Here is a 20,022-nt window from a genome sequence, read left to right as displayed (position 1 = left end):
AGCTCTAGGAGGGATGGAGCAGCCCTTAGTCATCAAAAGACATACTTCACTGCATGCTCTGCTGAGACCCCCCCTGCACTGCTGGGGCAGCTCTGGGGTCCTCAGCACAGACAGAGACCTGGTGGAGCAGGGCTGAAAACCTTCTGCTGTGAGGCCAGGCTGAGAGAGGTGAGGTTGTTCAGCCTGGAGAAGAGAAGGCTCCAGGGAGACCTTCTGGTGGCCTTTCAGTGCTGAAAGGGACTGAGCAGAAAGCTGGGAACAAAGTTTTGAGCAGGGCCTGGTGTGTCACAAAAAAGGGTGATGGTTTGAAACTGAAAGACAGAGCTTCAGACTGGAGAGAAGGAAGAAAAGTTTGACATTGAGGATGCTGAGAGCCTGTCCCAGGTTGCCCAGAGATGTCTTGTGTAGATGTCTCATCCCTGGAATTGCTCCAGGTGAGGGGATTTGGGGCTCTGAGCAACCAGCTCTAGTTGCTGATGTCCCTGCTGACTGCAGAAGGGTTGAGCTAGGTAAATGTCCCTTCCAAATTAAAGCATTCTATGGTTCTGTGATTCTGTGAAAAGACTCAAAAGCCTTTTAGACAAAACCCCATGAGCTGACTGGTGGTGAAAGCTGATGTTTTCATGGTCCAATTTGCAACAGTAAGAGTTTGTCCTGCCAAATTCACTTAAAAAACCCCTGGTGTAGCCCAAACCCACCATTAATACCTGCTGCTAAAAGGAGTGTGTTTTGCTCAAATTGTTAATGGCAATGGAAGGAAATTGACCTCATGCCAAGCAGAGAAATAATTTCTGATTAGATGAGCAGTGGGAGTGAAATCTTCAGTTTAATTTTTCAAATGGCACAGGTGAGGAAGGAGCTTTGCTGGGCACTCAGGAAGATGCAGTTCACAGGAGCTGCATGGCTCTTCAACATGCAAGGTTGAAAGTCCAACCTTCTGTTATCCCTGCCCCAGCTACTTCCTCTCAATATTTTCTTCTTTACATACCTCTGATGGGGTTGCTCTATGTCCCCCAAGGCCACCACCCTGGGTTGAGCACTTCTAGGGGTGCTCTGATTTTGTGTAGGTCCTACAAGGGCAGGTTGGATGTGGCCTTGAGCAAGGTGTCCTGAAGTAGGCTACAGGAGAACTGGGAAGGGACTTTTTATATGGGCTTGCAGTGATAGAACAAGAGAGGATGGATTTCAGCTGGAGGAGGGGAGATTGAGACTGGAGATTAGGAAGAAATTCTTTCCAGTGAGAGGAGGGTGAGACAGTGGAACAGGTTGCCCAGGGAGGTTCCCAGGGAGGTTCCCTCATCCAGCCTGGCCTTGAACAAGGTTGTTCAGCATCAGTTTGGAGGAGGCCTTGAGCAACATGGGCTGGTGGGAGGTGTCCCTGCCCATGGCAGGGGGTTGGAACTGAATGAGCTTTCAGGTCCCTTCCAATCCAACCCAACCCATTCCAGCATTCTCTGAAGCTGTCAGCTGACACAACAGAAAAGGGGAAGCAGCTCTAATGCTTTGTACACTTTGGCATGCAACAAGCTCCCAGCAAGCAGCAGTGCTGTGAATCCTGTCTGTGTACTTGGTCTTGAAATTGCTGATGGGATCTCCTGAGCAGATCAGTTCTGAAGTGACTCCAGTAGGCTCCAGGCTGCGTGTGGGGATGGCTCATGACACTGTGTGGGGCTTGCACAGCTTTGTAAAGTGACTGGGATTGTACAAGGGGCTGGCAGTGACTGTATGATGTTGGCTCTCTCTGGTGCCTTTCATCTGCCTGTGTTTTGTGCTTTCCAAAGTTGCAATAAATAAACCTGATGCATCATCTAGAAAGTCAACTGTTTTGTATTACTCAGTCGATAAGGACCTGCCCTGGCCAGGCCATCACAGTACTTCTGTGGAGCTCACATCAGATTCTCAATTCCTAACAGAGAAGGTTTCATTTTTAAAGGTGCTCAGTGTATCTCCTTCCACTGATCTCCTCCAAGCACAGATATCTCCATGCCCAGAGAAACCAACTTGAGGCCATTTCTGCTGCTACTTGTTAAGGTGGTTCTTGGCACTGTTCTGTCTGCTCTCCCAAGCAATTTCCAAGCACAGTCAGGGAGATAGGACACAGACCATGCCCAGGAAGCATCTAGGAAGGCTATGTGGGTGGATGGTGTGGATGTGAGCTCACCTGAACAAGCTGGCCCCAAGGGCACAAAGAGCCATGCTGGGTGCATTTAATGCTCTAAGCTGAGCCCCTGGCCCCAAGGGCACAGAGAGCCATCCTGGATGCATTTAATGCTTTAAGCTGAGCCCCTGGCCCCAAGGGCACAAAGAGCCATCCTGGGTGCATTCAATGCTCTAAGCTGAGCCCCTGGCCCCAAGGGCACAGAGAGCCATCCTGGGTGCATTTAATGCTTTAAGCTGAGCCCCTGGCCCCAAGGGCACAGAGAGCCATCCTGGGTGCATTTAATGCTTTAAGCTGAGCCCCTGGCCCCAAGGGCACAGAGAGCCATCCTGGGTGCATTTAATGCTCTAAGCTGAGCCCCTGGCCCCAAGGGCACAGAGAGCCATCCTGGGTGCATTTAATGCTTTAAGCTGAGCCCCTGGCCCCAAGGGCACAAAGAGCCATCCTGGGTGCATTCAATGCTCTAAGCTGAGCCCCTGGCCCCAAGGGCACAGAGAGCCATCCTGGGTGCATTCAATGCTCTAAGCTGAACTCCTGGCCCCAAGGGCACAGAGAGCCATCCTGGGTGCATTTAATGCTTTAAGCTGAGCCCCTGGCCCCAAGGGCACAGAGAGCCATCCTGGGTGCATTTAATGCTCTAAGCTGAGCTCCTGAAATGATTGGGAAAATCTCCAATGTTTGAGCTCAGTTTTACAAAGCTATTTTTTAGTGAGTCCCTCTCTTCTCCCACTGAGAACCTGATGGTAGTACCAGCAGCACACTGCTGGGGAGGCTGGGTTGTAGCCCGTGGAATTGTGCATGGCTCACTTGGAGCTAGTCACTCTCTGGCTTCCCCTGCAACCATGGGAGACAAGGAGGCACCTCTTGAGTGATTCATTCCCCCTTAAGATAAGTGTCTAAGGTAGGGCAGATGAATCACTCTTGAGAGCTGCCACTCTTCCAAGTAACTTTAAAGAGTCAAGGGTGAGCAGCTCTGCTTTGGATTTCTTCCAGTCCATTTGGCTACATTCAGGCCCAAATCCCTCTCAGAAGCCTGGTGTCTCAAATGCCCCCAGTGTTTCCATGACTTACATAAAAAGCAGGACATGGGTAATTCAAGTGGGACTTCAAAGATGTTCTTGCACTTGTGTGAAGAACACCCCTGGTAAATGGAATCTGCTTTCCTCTTCCAGAGCCTTGAAGGCCTCTCTTATTTGTCCTGTTAGGTTATAGGGTAGGCAAGATCCCAAGATTTCATTCTGAGTGTGGAGAGCTGCCCTTGCAGTACACAGAGCTGGAGGGGCAGCTGTAATGTTTAGGTCCACACAGGACAACAAATACCATTAAACAAGCTGGAGGAGCTGTTTAGACCTGGGTCTAAACAAGGGGGTGGCAAATTTAACAGTGGGAAAAATCAGATTTTTACCCTGGGAACATCTGGGGAGGTTGAGGATTGTTTTCTCCCATTGGTTTTGTGGCTTTCTTTGTGCTGTGCCCTTGGCAAGAGGGTTTGGGTGAAAGGAAATCACCCAAGAGCTTCGGCTGTCAAGTGGTTCATGTCAAGTGTAGATGGTGGCTGCAGGCCAAACCCCTGCGAATGTATGTGGGGGAAACCCAAAGGCTGAGCTTAAAGAGATGAATTCTGCAGATGTCTCCACTCTAGACCTCTGTAGATGTACATATTAGAGAGGATTATCCAAGGACAGAGCAGTGGGTTTGGGAACAGAGGCCCATGGCTCCACCACATGCCAAGACACTTCTCTTTATGCCTCAGTTTTCCAGTTGACAAGAGCTGGATGATTCACAGTTTGCATTGGGTTGGAAGAGACCTTCAAAGGTCATCTTGTCCAACATCCCCCCTCCCCTGCAGTCAGCAGAGGCATCTCCAACTAGATCAGGCTGCTCAGGACCACATCAAGTCTGATCTTGAATGTCTCCAGGAGTGGAGCCTCAGCCACATCCCTGGGCAACCTGTTCCACCTTCGCTGTGCAGAACTTCCTCCTGAGGTCCAACCTAACTCTGCCCTGCTCTAGTTTCAAACCATTGCCTCTCGTCCTATCCCCACAGGCCCTTCTGAACAGTCCCTCCCCAGCCTTCCTGTAGGTCCCCTTCAGATATTGATAAGTAGCTCTAAGGTCTCCCCAGGTGACTTTGAGCCACCACATGCAGGGGCAGCTGTAAAAACCTGTAAGTGGTCGCAGCAAATAGAACACAGCTCCAAGTGCAGAAGCAGAGGTCTTTGTTAAGAGGCTGTCCCCAGTGACTGCACTTAGCTGTCAGGAGCAGTGTGTGGTAGGTTTGATGGCTCCTTCTGAGGCTGTTTGGTCTGTGTCTGTCTTGGAGTGCCTCTGTGTGTAATCATGGATTGTTTTGCTCTTTTGGGGAGATAGGTTCATTTGCCTTCGCTCCTTTCTAATGAAGGTCGAAAAGATATAACTAGAGCTGAGAAGGAAGAGGATAAAAGAGGAAAAGCAGAAGAAGAGGCTCTTGTGACCAAAAGAGGGGAGCCAGTCAGGATCAAGATCTTTGAAGGAGGGTAAGTGTCTCGTTTTATTTCTCTTGCTGTGTCCCAGCTGTGTGGGAGCTGCTGCTAACAATGATGGCAAATCAGTGGAGGTGCCACGTGGAGGTGAGCAGAAGGCCAGAAGCAGTTGGATTGCAGCTTATGTTCTACAGCCACTGTGCAAACCTGGCCCTGGAGATCAGTAAAGACTCCAGACTGCATTCATTGTCTTTCTTTGAGTTGTCTTTAAGTTAGCAAGGACCTCAGTCTCTGTTCTGAGTGGGTGGTTGAGCCAAGATGGCTTAGGAGCACAAATAGATGTGGTAGCTGGCTCTGATGTGACAGGGCTGTACTCCATATCTTCTAAATCCTTCTCCTTAAAGTGTTGTTCCTAATGGTTGTTACCATTACAAGGAGGATCTGGGGAGATCTTTTTTTTGATATCTGGGTTTTGGGTAGGGGAGAAAAGAAGGATTCTGTTTATGTGATTTTAATCCCACCCAACCAACCAGAATGGATGCAAGGTCTCAGTTTGATGTCTATCTCAATTCTTGGCTCCAGGTGGTTCAGAGCACTCTTCTCTAACTCAGCACTGGTCTAAGGTTGTTCTTCATCTTGTAAGAAAGTAAAAAAAAAATCAGCTATTAAGTAGCATCTGTGGGATACAGGTAAAGATCATCCCTCCTGTGTGTTGTTGAGGGGGTCAGGGAGATGGAGGAAATCCCTAACAGGATTCTGCTCTTGCCATTGGGTGGCCTTGTTTTTTGTGTGTTAGAAGAAGGCTTTAATTAGTCAGTGGTTGTGGTTTTCTGCCCTTACCAGTTGAACTTTGCTTTTATTTGAAACTATTTCATGAGGAGATGATCAAACTGGCTAACCAAATGAGTAAAGCAGTGCTCTGGGAAAGGGAACCTGCTTGTTTGCTCAGGGGGACTCACCTCTCACCCAGGCGTAGGCACCGTGGCTCCAGCTCAGGCTTAGATACATCAGCGGTGAGTGGGGAAGGTGAAGAGCTACAGTGGTGGCAACCTGTGATGGTTATGGACCTGAAGTGATGGAGGGAGGGTGCCAGGGGCTGGCAAATAAGCCACAGACTGAGCCATGCCATGGGTTTGGTGTGTTGCCATCACCCATGGCACTGTTGGGTTTTATTGCCCTAAAGCCTGTGAGAAGCCTCCATTGCCCTCAACTGGGCTGTTCCAGAGCTGAGACTGTTTCAGAAGGACTCTGTTAACAGGAATGAAAATCTCCCTGCTCCTCCCTGAGCAGCTCTGCTGAGGTTTTCTGAGGAGAGCTGTGGGGGTGCTGGCTGCCCCCTGCTGCCCCCACCGAGGCGAGCTGCATCTCCACGTCCCCATGCTGGCACAGGGAGGCTGCCTGCATCCCTGAGCCCAGCACAACGGATGCAGAGTCACATTTGCTGAAGGACAGACACAAATCCAAGCAGCTTCTCCAACATGTTCTGTGGAAGCCACCATCAGGGGAGGCATTAGTCACCCTGAACGTCTGCTCTGGTCTATTTTAAAGCTGCTGTGGCACCGACTGAAGGCAGGCATCCTTCTGGGTGGGAGACAGCATACAGGAGCTGCTTAATGCCAAGCACAGGCACGGGTGGAACACAGCAGGCTGCAGCAAGCAACGTGAGATCTGAATTACCCAGCACCTGCTCTGCAAGGAGGGCAGGCAGGACAGGCTGTCCCCACCAGGGGCTCAGTGCTGCTGGTCCATGGCTAATCCTCCAGGTTTCTGATGTCCAGGTGTTCAGCCTCAGCAGCTGATGGCCATGAGGGTGTTCTCCTGCAGTGAAGGGATGAGGCTGCAGATGGATCCAGAGGGTGCTTTGTGCAAGCTGCTAAATGGCTCAGTCCCCTTTCCTGGCCAGCTCTTGAAAATGCTCTACATAAATTCCATCCATGCTCAAGACTCTATTTCACCATCTTCTTTTTTTCCTTCCCATAAAAATTCCCTCCTTGTCTCACTTCTCCCCCTATTATTTGGTTCCACGTGGTCTGCTGCTGGCTGAGGGAGCATCCTTCCAGAGCGATGCTGCTGGGTTCAAATCTTTGGGAGCCATCTCATGCTTCAAAGAAGGAGTGGGTTATGAAGGAACTGAAGTGTTCCCACCAAAGGTGAACTTGCTGCAACTCTTTTGGCTCCTTCTTGTCCTCATTTTTTGTTTCCTTAGAGCTCTTGCCTTTCTCATTCACTGCCATTTTCAACACTTGCTCTTCCCTCTTTGCAGTCTCCAGATTTCCCCAATCCCATTACTGCCTTGCCCTCATTGCTCCATTGGTTAAAGCCCTGCCAGGACCAGCTCTGCTGCTCTCCTGCCCACCAACGAGAGAAGACCAGCAAAGCCAGATTTCATTCTTGGATCACACCCACTGCCCATTTTTCAAGGAAGGAACCAATGAACCCACCAGAGGCTGCTGAAGCATGTGGGGCATCTTGTCTTCCCTTGGGAAGTCTCTCTCCTCTGAAGACCTCCCCTCCCAGGCTGTGGACATGGATGGTTGCTTTTGCTTTGTCTTTACTCACTGGGAAGTGTTTTGGAACGAGCAGCTTGCAGAGCCTTTGAGCCTTGAGGTGCATCCATAGCTGGGTTTAGGATCCAAGGCTCAGTAGTGCCATGCACCAGGTGTGCCTGAGCTCATTTTCATCCCTCATCACTCTTTCCATGAGGGATGTCAGTTGTCTCCTCTGGTGCCATCGCAGGATGTGAAGAAGCAGTCACTGGGGCTGACCTGGGCAGTAGAGGTGTCCAGCTCCTGTTCAGTTGCTCAGCCCTTGCAGCAGCTACCACCCTTGGCAGAAGAGGATCTGTAGTCCCTTTGTATTGTGCCTCTGGCTTCCTGGGGTCCACAGGAGGGATGTGTGGTTCTGCTGTGCCTGTTGCACAGCTCAGTGTACATGGGATCCGTTTTCTGTTGGGCTCCCATTTAGAGAAGAACTTCCTTGTAGAGAGCAAGCCTTAAGATCCCTGCATAACTAATCCCAGCAGGGCCTTTTTCCTTGTAGCCCTGAAATTTCCTAAGGCTGGAATCAGCTCCACTGCCACCAGCACTCACCCCCCACCTCATGCACTTGGCTGCAAGGCATGGGGAGTTGTTTAACATCCCCTGCCCAGGCTGGACACTGCACAGCCTTGTTGGGTTGTGTTTTGGAGCCCATGCCATTAAGCAATGTTTATGCTCCTGAAGGAGCTCATAAAAATATCCATTGAACTTGTCCTGAGGGATGTGGTGGTTTGGAGCAGTGAAAATGATCTTTGAAGGTCAAGCTGGCCAGCACTGCTTGAGAAGCATGCTGACTCCTTGGTGGCTCTGTGTCACCTTCATCAATCCACTCTGGTGCTGTGGAGGCACCAGGCCCATTCTGAAATCTTACATCATGAAACTGTAGATTGGTATCGACCTGGTTTGAGAGTGAGGTCTGTGATGGTATCGTGGTCTGCCCAGGGAAATATTGCCTGTTTATGGTGCATTAGCATTGCCAGGCTGACATCTGATAGTGGTGGGGGAGTTACAGTCAATATCTCTCCTTTTGTTTCATGGCCAAAGCCTCTGTGCTTTTCTGGGGCTTACTGCATGAGTTGATTGCAACCAGTAGGGAAAGCAACACCAAGATATGGAAGGTTAAAGACCACTAAAGATCTTAACTGACATTTCCAGGCCAGTGTCATGGAAAATGAAAACTAAGTCAGAAGGAAGAGTCCCTTTGGAAAAATACATTTTTTTGCTTTTTAGAGAAAAAAAACCCACCCTTTGGTGGCAACCTTATGACTGCAGAGGCAAGTATCCTTATCCTTGCACTCATAGCTTCAAAGATATCTCCCCTTCACACCATCCCATAGGTAAAAATCCACACCTGGGCAAGAAGAACCCATGGTGCTGTAATGCCTTGAAAAGTGATCATAGAATCATAGAATCAGTCAGGGTTGGAACGGACCACAAGGCTCAGCCAGTTCCAACCCCCCTGCCATGGGCAGGGACACCTCACACTACAGCAGGCTGGCCAGAGCCTCATCCAGCCTGGCTGCAAACACCTCCAGGGATGGGACCTCAACCACCTCCCTGCACAACCCATTCCAGGCTCTCACCACTCTCATGGGGAAGAACTTCTTCCTCATGTCCAGTCTGAATCTCCCCACTTCCAGCTTTGTTCCATTCCCCCCAGTCCTGTCACTCCCTGATAGCCTAAAAAGTCCCTCCCCAGCTTTCTTGTAGCCCCCTTCAGATAGTGACAAGAAGATCACCTCGGAGCCTTCTCTTCTCCAGCCTGCACAACCCCAACTCTCTCAGTCTGTCCTCAGAGCAGAGCAGCTCCAGCCCTCTGCTCATCCTCGTGGCCCTTCTCTGGACACCTTCCAGCATGTCCATAGCCCTCTTGTGATGTGGCTCCAGAACTGGACACAGAGCTCCAGGTGTGGTCTCAGCAGAGTGGAGCAGAGGGGGAGAATCCCCTCCCTGGCCCTGCTGGTTGTGCTTCTCCTGCTGCAGCCCAGGCTCTGCTTGGCTCTCTGGGCTGCAAGTGCTCACTGCTGGCTCCATTTGAGCTTCTCCTCCCCCAGCACCCCCAAGTCCCTCTCCCCAGGGCTGCTCTCCAGCCAGTCCCTGCCCAGCCTGGATTTGTGCTTGGGATTGCCTTGACCCAGCTGCAGGACCTTGCACTTTGTCTTGTTGAACCTCCTGAGGTTGGCTTGTGCCCAGCTCTGCAGCCTGTGCAGGTCCCTCTGGATGGATCCCTTCCCTCCAGCCTGCCCAGGTCCCTCTGGATGGATCCCTTCCCTCCAGCCTGCCCAGGCCCCTCTGGATGGATCCCTTCCCTCCAGCTTGTCTGCTGCACCACGCAGCTCGGTGTCATCAGCAGTGCTCACACTGCTTTTGGGACCCAGGCTGCTCCAAGTCAGCAGTTTGGTTTGACTCAGATATGAATCCAAGTCCTTCACTTTTTGTCCTCCTCTGTAAGAGTTGCAGGTTCACCAGCCTGGGGATCTTCTGAACTGGGGTTCTGAGCCCCCACCTTAGAATCATATAATTGTTTGGGTTGGAAAAGCTCTCTAAGGTCATCCAGTCCAACATCAACCCAACACCACCTTGGCCACCAAACCCTGTCCCCAGGTGCCATGGCCACACATTTCTGGAACACCTCCAGGGATGGGGACTCCACCACCTCCCTGGGCAGCCTGTTCCAATCCCTGACCACTCTTGCAGCAAAGACATTTTTCCTCATTTCCAGCCTACCCCTCCCCTGGTACAATTTCAGGCCATTTCCTATCTTCTGTCACTTGATGCTAGGCAGAAGAGCCTAACCCCCACCTCACTGCAACCTCCTTTGAGGGCATTGCACAGAGCAATGAGGTCTCCCTTCAGCCTCCTCTTCTCCACACTGAACACCCCCAGTTCCCTCAGCAGCTCCTCACAGGACTTGTTCTCCAGACCCTTCACCAGCTTTGCTGCCCTCCTAAATCACTTCCCTTGAGCCGGGGTGAAATCCCTGCTGCCTGCCTCCTGCAGTACAAGTAACTGAGGGGGTTCCATGAGGTGTGACCATTGCAGAGCCCTAGGACTTGAGGGGTGGAGGCTGCTGTGAAACCCTGCCCTTTGTCTCCGTGCCATGAAGCTGCTCATGGGATTTCAGGCAGACAGGCAGGGAGACCATGGAGCCACACATCTGCCTGTCTAGGGAGAGACATCCCCCTGGCTTGCAGGAAAACTGAGAAGCTTTGGGACTGATTGATCAGACCTGAACATGACTGCTAATTAGTGGACAAGACCCCAGTCTTTGGGGGATGCTTTAGCTGTGTGCCAACCTCCCTTCCCCCAGCTCTCTTCCCAGTTCCTGCCCCTGTGGGCTCACTGGGATGTGTGGTCGGCTGCTCTGTGGTGATCTCACTCTCTTTCTATGCCTGGCCCCAGAAGCAGCAGCTCCCAGCAGCCCCTGACAGAGCTGGTGGAAAATCCCTGGCACAGCAGTGGGCAGAGCTCTGTTACCCCTGAGAAAGCCTCTCTCTTGGCCAGGCAAAGGTCCTCAGCCTGTAATTCTGACCCTTCCCTTTAGGGGATTTCCTTTGCTGCTCAGATGGGGGCTAAGAATTCTCCAGGTTGATTTTGAAAGGAGTCATTTGTCCCCAAGGCAGCAGCCTGAGCATGCTGCTAGAGCAGGGAAGGAGGAATGTCATCCAGCTGCTGTGTCCACCAGTGGCAGGTTGTGGCTTCTGTTCCTTCATTCAGCTGGAAACCTGCTGGGATCCTGCAGTGGCCTCACTTCAGGTCCTCCTGTGGGTGTAGAGCTCTGTGAAGCAGGGCTGGTTGAAGAGCAATCTGCCAACCTGGACATGTTCCTGTGTGACCTGCCCCAGGTGACCCTGCCTTGATCACAATGATCTCTGGAGGTCCCTTCCAACCCCTACCATTCTGTGATTCTGTGATTTTACTGCATCCTCACTTCCTGGATATAAGCAAAGAATTCCTGAAATTCCCATTCCAAGTGAAAGGGGTTTTCCTGAGACTCTGCTCAGCACAAAGTGGGAAGTTGGTGCTAAAATCTTTCCCTTAGGGCTGGTGGTGCCAGACTGAGCACTTGGTGTTAGTTTGACCATCTCATGGGGTTTGGTTGCTGGGTTTTCCTTGACTTGAGAAGTGCTGAACAGGCATTGGTGTGGTGAGGTGGGAATGGGCTCTTCTCCCAAGGAACAAGCCATAGGACCAGAGGGAACAGCCTCAAGTTGCACCAGGGGAGGTTTAGGTTGGACTTGAAGTGCAATTTCTCCCCCAAAAGGGTTGTGAAACCCTGGAGCAGGCAGCCCAGGGCAGTGTTGGAGTCTCCATTCATGGAAGAGTTTGAAAGCTGTGGAGATGTGTGGCTGGGGAATGTGGTTTAGTGGTGAGCTGGCAGTGCTGGGTTCAAGGTTGGACTGGATGAGCTGAAAGATCTTTTCCAACTAAAATGGTTGTGTGGTTCTGTGGCATTGCTGTGCTCCCTTTGGACAGCCCTGTGACTGCACTGCCCATCTGAGAATCTGATCCTCCACATGTCAAGCTGCTCACTCACATAAGGTTTTACCTTCTCAGTGTCAGCTTCAGCACAGCTGTTGGTCCTGCTTCTGTAAAAGGGCCTTCAAAAAAACCAAGAGAGTTTCCTATATGTGGAAATTTTTGTTCATAATTCACAAGATCCTCCATCAGCCTCCTCTTTTCCTCAGCATCTCTCTCCTCCTCAGCTTCCTTCTTCTTAACATGAGGAGAAATTTCTTTGCTGTGATGGTGCTGGAGCCCTGGAGCAGGCTGCCCAGAGAAGCTGTGGAGTCTCCTTCCCTGGAGACTCAAAACCCACCTGGATGTGTTCCTGTGTGCCCTGTCCTAGGTGAGGCTGCCTTGGCAGGGGGGTTGGACTGGATGATCTCCAGAGATCCCTTCCAACTCCCAACATTCTATGGCTCTATGATTCTCCAGGCTACCCAGCCCCAGCTCTCTCAGCCTCTCCTCAGAGATGTTCCAGTGGCCCTCAGCATCTCAGTGGCCCTAGGAAGCTGAGGTCTCTTGAAGCTGAGGTCTCTTCTGAGCACTGTGTGTTTACACTCTGGTTTTTTTCTTTCCGTAGCACAAGCAAAGCACATTTTCAGCCTGAACAGCTAACAGTCCCAAGGAAACAAGACACAGGGTGGCAAGTGCAGGAAGGATGAGTTTGTGGATGTCAGGGATGCTGTCAAGATGAAAGGAAGGTTTGAACAGACAGGTTTGCAAGCAGGGAGCAAGGCTGCTTGGAAGAGAGATTCAGGAATAGCAGCAGAGAATAATAGAAATTGGGGAAGAGATATTTTCCAAATGAAAAGAATATGAGCTTTTGGCTTTGAAAACCATCACAGTCCTGCACTGAAATAGACTTAAAAGTTATTAGAAAGAAAAGGTTTGATTTGGGGCCTGCAAGAAAGCCTGGGAGGGACTTTGGACAAGGGCTGGGAGTGCCAGGATGAGGGACAATGGCTTTGAGCTGGGAGAGGGGAGATTGAGAGTGGAGATGAGGAAGAAATTCTTGAGAGTGAGGCTGGGGAGACACTGGCACAGGTTGCCCAGGGAGGTTGTGGCTGTCTCCTCCCTGGAGGTGTTCAAGGCCAGGCTGGATGAGGCCTTGAGCAAGCTGAGCTGGTGGGAGGTGTCCCTGCCCATGGCAGGGGGTTGGCACTGGATGAGCTTTGAGGTCCCTTCCAACCCGACTAATTCTGTGATTCTATGATTCTGTGACTTGAAGCAAATGTTTTTTCTCCTCATAAAATGTCTTCATGAGAATTTGCATTTTTTTTTCTTTCTTTGTAATTTTGAATTTAAGTAAAAAAAAAAAAAATTTCCCCTGGTAACTGAAGAAGTAGCCACATTGAAAAACCAGCCCTTTATGATTTTTCTGATCAGGGAATCTTTTCTTGGATCAAGAAGAGCAAGGTAGAGAGCAGGAATCAGTGTGTGGAAGAGGAAAAGGGTGAGAAGTTTGCAGGTAGAGTCACACAGGATTCCAGACTGCCAGCTTGGAAGGGACTCCAAGGATCCTCTGCTCCAACCTCCCTAGGTGCTGGTGCAGTTGCAATGAGCTGGCTCAGCACCCTGGCAAGCTGAGTCTGAAACTGCCCAGTGCAGGGGACTCCACTGCTGCCCTTGGGAGATGATTCCAGTCTCTGTTTGCTCTGATGGGCAAACATTTTCTTGTGGAGTGCAATGGGAACATCCCCAGCAGTCACTTGTCCCCAGCAGTCACTTGTCCCCATCACCCCTTGGCTTTCCCATGGGACTCCTTGTGAAAGGGACTCTCTCTCCTCCTGGTAGCCACCCTTTATGTGCTGGTCCATGGTGATAAGGTCTGCCCTAAGCCTTCTCCTCTGCAGGCTGAACAAACTCAGCTTTCAGCCTTTCCCCAGGCCTCTGATCACTCCTGTGGCAGTGCAGAGAGCAGGAAAGCAAAGTTGTAACTCCCTTGGCTCCATCTTTGAACACCTCAGCCTGTCTGCTTGCTTGGAGCTCCTGCTGGGATGTGTTAGATAAGAGCTGGTGTGTCTGGGAGAGCTGACAGATTTCCTTTCAGAGGGAAAGAGTGGGATGGCTCTGAAACAGTGCCAGTTCCTGGACCTGCCACTCAGCAGATGGTGCCATGTGCCAGGAGCTCTTGTATAAGTAACCTTGTATAATACAGAAGTAACCTCGGGTTATTAACTTTAAAACAGGTTATTAATTTGTGTTGGGAGCAGCTTCTGGTTGTATAAGCACCATGGAAGCACCATGCAGACCTTGTGCCTTTGGAACAGAGCTCAGGGCTCAGCACATTTTATTTTCCTTGGGTTTATGACAGTACCTGCAAGCTGGGAGTTGTTGCCTCCTGTGAAGCCTTTCTCCAGGGTCTGTGCAGTGCAGATCATAGAATCTCAGAACTGTTTTCGTTGGAAGAGACCTTTAAGATCATCTCATCCAACTGTTAACCTCAATCCTGCCTAGTCTACCACTAACCCATGTCCCTCAGCACCACCTCTACAGTGTTTCTCAGTTCCTTCAGGGATGGGGACTCCACCAGTGCCCTGGGCAGCCTGTTCCATGTCTTGACTACTCTTTCAGTAAAGAAATTGTTCCTCATGTCCAACCTAAACCTCCCCTGATGCACCTTGAGGCTGCTTCCTTGGGAGAAGAAATCAACCTCCACCTGGCTCCAACCTCCTTTCAGGGAGCTCTAGAGAGCAATGAGGTCTCCTCTCAGCCTCCTTTTCTGCAGGCTGAACAATCCCAGGTCCCTCAGCTGCTCCTCACCAGGCTTGTGCTCAAGATTCATCAACAGCTTGATTGCTTTTCTTTGGGACATGGACCTCAAATGACCTTCTTGCAGTGAGTGGCCCCAAACTGAACCAACTCCTCATGGTGAGGCCTCACCAGTGCCAAGCACAGGGGAGCAATCCCTGCCCAGGTCCTGCTGGTAACACTCTTTGCTCCCTCTTTTGGTTTCCCCTCTTGGCTGCAGGTACAAATAACCCCCTGAAATCCTGCATGTTTCAGCCATGGTCCCTCCCTCAGCTACCATCCTAGCCCTGATGCAGCTGGATGCAAGCACCATGGCCCCTGTGCTCTTCATGCTTTGGGCATGGTGATGACTGGCCAGCCCTGCACCACCTCCACCTTGGCTCTGAAATGCAGCATGAGCCCACAGCTGAGAGCTTTCCTTTGCTACCAGCTGTGTTTGTGCTGAGCAGTTCCTGAATGTGCTGTTCCCTGGCCTCCTGAACAGAGCCTGGAGCAGGGAAGTGAGACCTGGGGATGGGGACCTGTGACTCACCATGGGTAAGGGAACAGGGCTGGGGAGGAGAAGCTGAGGGAGCTGGGCTTGGTTAGTCTGAGGAAGAGGAGGCTGAGGGGAGACCTCATTGCTCTCTACAGCTCCCTGCAAGGATGGTGCAGTGAGGTGGGGGTTGGACTCTTCTCCCTAGTCTCAGGTGATAGAAGGAGAGGGAATGGCCTGAAATTGTGCCAGGGGAGGGTTAGGTTGGACATTAGGAAAAAATTCTTTGCTGCAAGAGTGGTCAGGGGTTGGAAGAGGCTGCCCAGGGAGGTGGTGGAGTCCCCATCCCTGGAGGTGTTAAAGAAACCTGTGGCCATGGCACTTGGGGCCATGGTTTGATGCCCATGGTGGTGTTGGGTTGCTGGTTGGCCTGGATCATCTCAGAGGATTTTTCCAACCCAAGCAATTCTCTGATTCCCTATTTCAGTTTCCTCTTGGGACACACAAACTCACCAACTGCTAAGCTTGATTATACTTTAACTTTAAAATGTCCTAATACTCCTCAGTGGCAATGGTGAATGTTTCCAGCTCCTTCTCTTAACAAACTGGGTTCATTCTGCAGCTTATTGAAGTTTTCCCAGGAGATCTGACAAACACAGAAGGGTTTAGTCTAGGCTGTTGTCTGGGTTTCCTTATTATTTTTCCCTAAATGGTTTTTTGCCTCTCTCTCCAGCCCACTTCCTTGACACTTCCTGCTGGCAGGCACTTGATGCTAATTTCCCACAGCCACTTATTAACAATCATTAGCTCCAGTTTCCTGTCTGCCCTTGTGTGGGATGCTCCATTTTTTGCAGGAATTTCTTTCCTCCTTGAGTAAAGCTCCCTGTTAGCATCCTGCCAGCCAGCCCATGGATGTCCCCAGTGTGACATTGTAATGATGAGGCTGAGTGTGGTCCTTGGGTGGAGGATTAACATAGAATCATAGAATTGTCAGGGTTGGAAGGGACCTCAAGGCTCATTCAACTCCAGTCCTGGACAAGGTTGAGAGGCAGAAGCACCCAAGGGTTCAGAACCTCCCAGGCATCAACCCTCAGCATCACACTCACATAATAGAACCTTAGAATCATAGAATCATAGACTTGTCAGGGTTGGAAGGGACCTCAAGGCTCAGCCAGTTCCAACCCCCCTGCCATGGGCAGGGACACCTCACACCACAGCAGGTTGCTCAGAGTCACCTCCAGCCTGGCTGCAAAAACCTCCAGGGATGAGGCTTCCACCACCTCCCTGGGCAACCCGTGCCAGTCTCTCACCACCCTCATGGGGAAGAATTTCTTTCTAACATCCAATCTGGTTTGCTCCATTCCTCCCAGTCCTGTCACTACCTGACATCCTAAAAAGTCCCTCCCCAGCTTTCTTGTATCCCCCTTCAAATCCTGGAAGGCCATGCTCTTGATGATCTTGAAGGTCTTTTACAACCTGGTTGCTTCTGTGATTCCTAAGCCCAGCATTCCCAGTAGGGTTTTCCCAGTTTCTTATATTCCATTCAGCATGACTTTTATGTTCTTTGTGTTACACAAAGCCAAGAATTCTCTTTTGCTTCCCATTCAGATCATTGAAAATGCAAATTTGTGAGCAGTACCAAGCAAGGAAATGTCTTTGATGCTTTTCACAGCTGCCTGGGGTACCTGACTGAGGCAAACCAGGAAAGAAAGGCAATGAAGCTGGGGAAGGGTCTGGAGAACAGGACTGGTGAGGAGCAGCTGAGGGACCTGGGGATGTTTAGCCTGGAGGAGAGGAGGCCTCATTGCTCTTTATAGCTCCTTGAAAGGAGGTTGCAGTGAGGCTGGGGCTGCTCCCAAGGAGCAAGTGATAGGACAAGAGGATATGGCCTGAAATTGTGCCAGGAGAGATTTAGGTTGGAGATGAGGAAAAATGTCTTTGCTGCAAGAGTGGTCAGGGATTGGCACAGGCTGCCCAGGGAGGTGGTGGAGTCCCCATGCCTGGAGGTGTTCAAGAAATGTGTGGTCATGAAACCCTACTCTGGGGTCATTGTCTGTAGTGAGGGCACAGAGTGTATGGGATCAGAGCAGGGATGAAATAAACATGGAATCACAGCATGGCTCAGGATGGAAGGGACCTCAGAGATCATCTACTCCAACCCTGCCATGGGCAGGGACACCTCTCAAGTCAGCTCAGCAGCAAAAGGCCTCATCCAGCCTGGAGAGAATCACAGAATGGCTGAGGTTGGAAGGGAGCTTAGAGAACATGGAGAAGATGACTTTGTCATCCCAGATGGGGAGGTCTGAGCATGTACAAACCAAAATGGACAAACAGCTTTTGGGCCAAAAAGTGTCAGTGGGTGGTGTAGGTCCAGGGCTGTTGGCACAGCAGAGCTGTGCATGGGATGGGACAAGATGTGACATCTGAGAGCAGATGAAGGGACACAGTGAAGGCACTGTGAGCACACAGGTAAGGGGAAGTCAGTGGACAGGAGGACAGTTCTGGCAGCTGAACAGCAGTAAGAGAGGTGGATGTTGGTTGGAAGGTAAGAAACTGCAATTATCCAAGCAGGAGAGGGTCAGGCTGGAAGAGCTGAGTGCTGGCAACAAAGAGAGAGAGAGTGTGGGATGGAAACTGAAATGGTACAAGCTGCTGGCAGCAAAGAAGTGAAGAGGAGAGGACGAAGGTCAGAGATGATCTCAGGACAGGGAAGATGGCAGCTCCAGGAGTGGCTGTGTGCAGGTACCAGGTCAGGAACCCCCACGGGTGTCTGTGCATTTCCAAGGCTGCTCACAGAGTCACAGAGCCTGAGAGCTGCTGGGGTTAGAAAAGACCTTTGAGATCATCAAGTCCAGCTGCTTTCCCAGAGCTCACAACCCACTACTGCTGCTAAGTCACCACTGAACTGTGGCCCTCAGCACCACAGCCACACAGCTTTTAAACCCCTCCAGGGCTGGTGACTCCACCACCTCCCTGGGCAGCCTGGGACAGTGCCTGAGAACCCTTGCTAGGAAGAAAGTTTTCCTAATCTCCAACCTAAACCTCCTCTGGTGCAACTTGAGACTCTTTCCTCTTATCCTGTCACTGGTTGCACGTGAGACGAGACCAACTCCCACCCCACTTGCAAGCTCCTTTCAGGCAGCTGTAGAGAGCAATGATCTCTCAGCCATGGTCTCTCTGACCTCTCAGTCAGAGGTCTCCTCTCAGCCTCCTCTTCTGAAGAGTAAACAACCCCAGCTCCCTCAGCTGCTCCTCACAGGACTTGTGTTCAAGGCCCTTCCCCAGCTTTGTTGCCCTTCTCTGGACCTGCTCCAGCAATGTCCTTCTTAGAGAGAGGACCCCAAAACTGACCCCAGTGTTCAAGGTGTGGCCAAGCACAGGGGGACAATCACATTCCTGGACCTGCTGACCACACCATTGTTGATCCAGCCCAGGATGCCTTCTTGCCCACCTGAGCACACTGCTGGCTCATCCTCAGCTGGCCATCAATCAACACCCCCAGGTCCTTCACCAAGCAGCCCTCCAGCCACCCTGGCCCAAGCCTGTAGCCTTGCCAGGGGTGGTTGTGTGCTCCCTTTCCTGAGAGAGATGCTTTAGGGGCAGAATAATGAAAGGCAAGCTGCAGACTTTCCTTTGGCAGGGGTTGGAAAATGCTAATATAAAGCACTCCACGGGAAGCCCTGCAGTAAGTCCATGCTCACCTGGGCTGTCCTGCTGCGTGCTGGATTCCCAGGCATGCCTCAGAACCTACAAGATGCTCAGGGATCAGGCCCAGCCAGCATGGATTCAGGAGGGGCAGGTCCTGCCTGACCAACCTGATCTGCTTTTATGATCAGGTTACTGCCTGGTGAATGCAGGGCAGGCTGTGGGTGTAGTCTGCCTGGACTTCAGCAAAGCCTTGGACACTGTCTGCCACAAGGAGCTCCTGGCAAAGCTGGCAGATTGGGGTTTGGATAGATTCACTCTGAAATGGGTCAAGAACTGGCTGGAGGGCAGGGCCCAGAGAGTGGTGGTGAATGGTGCCCAGAGAGTGGTGGTGAATGGTGCCCAGAGAGTGGTGGTGAATGATGCCACTGCCAGCTGGCAGCCAGGCACTAATGGTGTCCCCCAGGGATCAGTGCTGGGCCCCATCCTGTTCAATATCTTTATTGATGATGTGGATGAAGGAATTGAGTTCATCATCAGTAAGTTTGCAGATGACACCAAGTTAGGAGCAGGTGTGGATCTGTTGGAGGGCAGTAGGGCCCTGCAGAGGGACCTTGCCAGGCTGGGTGGGTGGGCAGAGGCCAATGGGATGAGACTGAACAAGGCTAAGGGCAGGGTTCTGCACTTTGGCCACAACAACCCCAAGCAGTGCTACAGGCTGGGGACAGAGTGGCTGAGAGCAGCCAGGCAGAGAGGGACCTGGGGGGGCTGGTTGATAGTAGGCTGAAGATGAGCCAGCAGTGTGCCCAGGTGGCCAGGAGAGCCAATGGCATCCTGGCCTGCATCAGGAATAGTGCAGCCAGCAGGACAAGGGAGGTGATTCTGCCCTGTGCTCAGCACTGGTCAGGCCACACCTTGAGTGCTGTGTCCAGTTCTGGGCTCCTCAGTTCAAGAGAGATGTTGAGGGACTGGAAGGTGTCCAGAGAAGGGCAATGAGGCTGGGGAGGGGTCTGGGGCAGAGCCCTGTGAGGAGAGGCTGAGGGAGCTGGGGGTGTTCAGCCTGGAGAAGAGGAGGCTCAGGGCAGACCTCATTGCTGTCTACAGCTCCCTGAAGGGAGGTTGTAGCCAGGTGGGGGTTGGGCTCAAGCTGTGCCAGGGGAGGTCTAGGCTGGATGTTAGGAGGAAGTTCTTCACAGAGAGGATGATTGCCCATTGGAATGTGCTGCCCAGGGAGGTGGTGGAGTCAGCATCACTGGAGATGTTCAAGAGAAGCCTGGATGAGGCACTTGGTGCCATGGTCTGGTTGATTGGATAGGGCTGGGTGCTAGGTTGGACTGGATGATCTTGGAGGTCTCTTCCAAGCTGGTTGATTCTATGATTCTAATGCTTTCTTCTGAGCTGCTGTCTGATGGGGGCCAACTGTCTGGAACCATGAAGTCTCCCTGGGAGCAGACTGTTTGTGGGCAAACAGTAGGACCAGAGGCTTTG

At 51.5% G+C, this 20,022-nt stretch overlaps 1 protein-coding gene across 1 annotated transcript in view; it reads left to right on the top strand.

Annotated features, from left to right (window-relative positions):
- The window catches only part of HIVEP3 (HIVEP zinc finger 3), a 96,854-nt gene that overhangs the window by 6,494 nt on the left and 70,338 nt on the right, over positions 1-20,022 (top strand). Inside the window, exon 2 of the mRNA XM_054395178.1 lies at positions 4,529-4,674. Coding sequence (XP_054251153.1) covers positions 4,529-4,674 — 146 coding nt within the window. The remainder of the gene's footprint in view (positions 1-4,528; positions 4,675-20,022) is intronic.

This window comes from Indicator indicator, chromosome 33, assembly GCF_027791375.1.
Source record: "Indicator indicator isolate 239-I01 chromosome 33, UM_Iind_1.1, whole genome shotgun sequence".
NCBI classification, from domain to species: domain Eukaryota; kingdom Metazoa; phylum Chordata; class Aves; order Piciformes; family Indicatoridae; genus Indicator; species Indicator indicator.
Note: the sequence above shows the minus strand (reverse complement) of the source record. Positions and strands in the feature narration are given on the sequence as shown.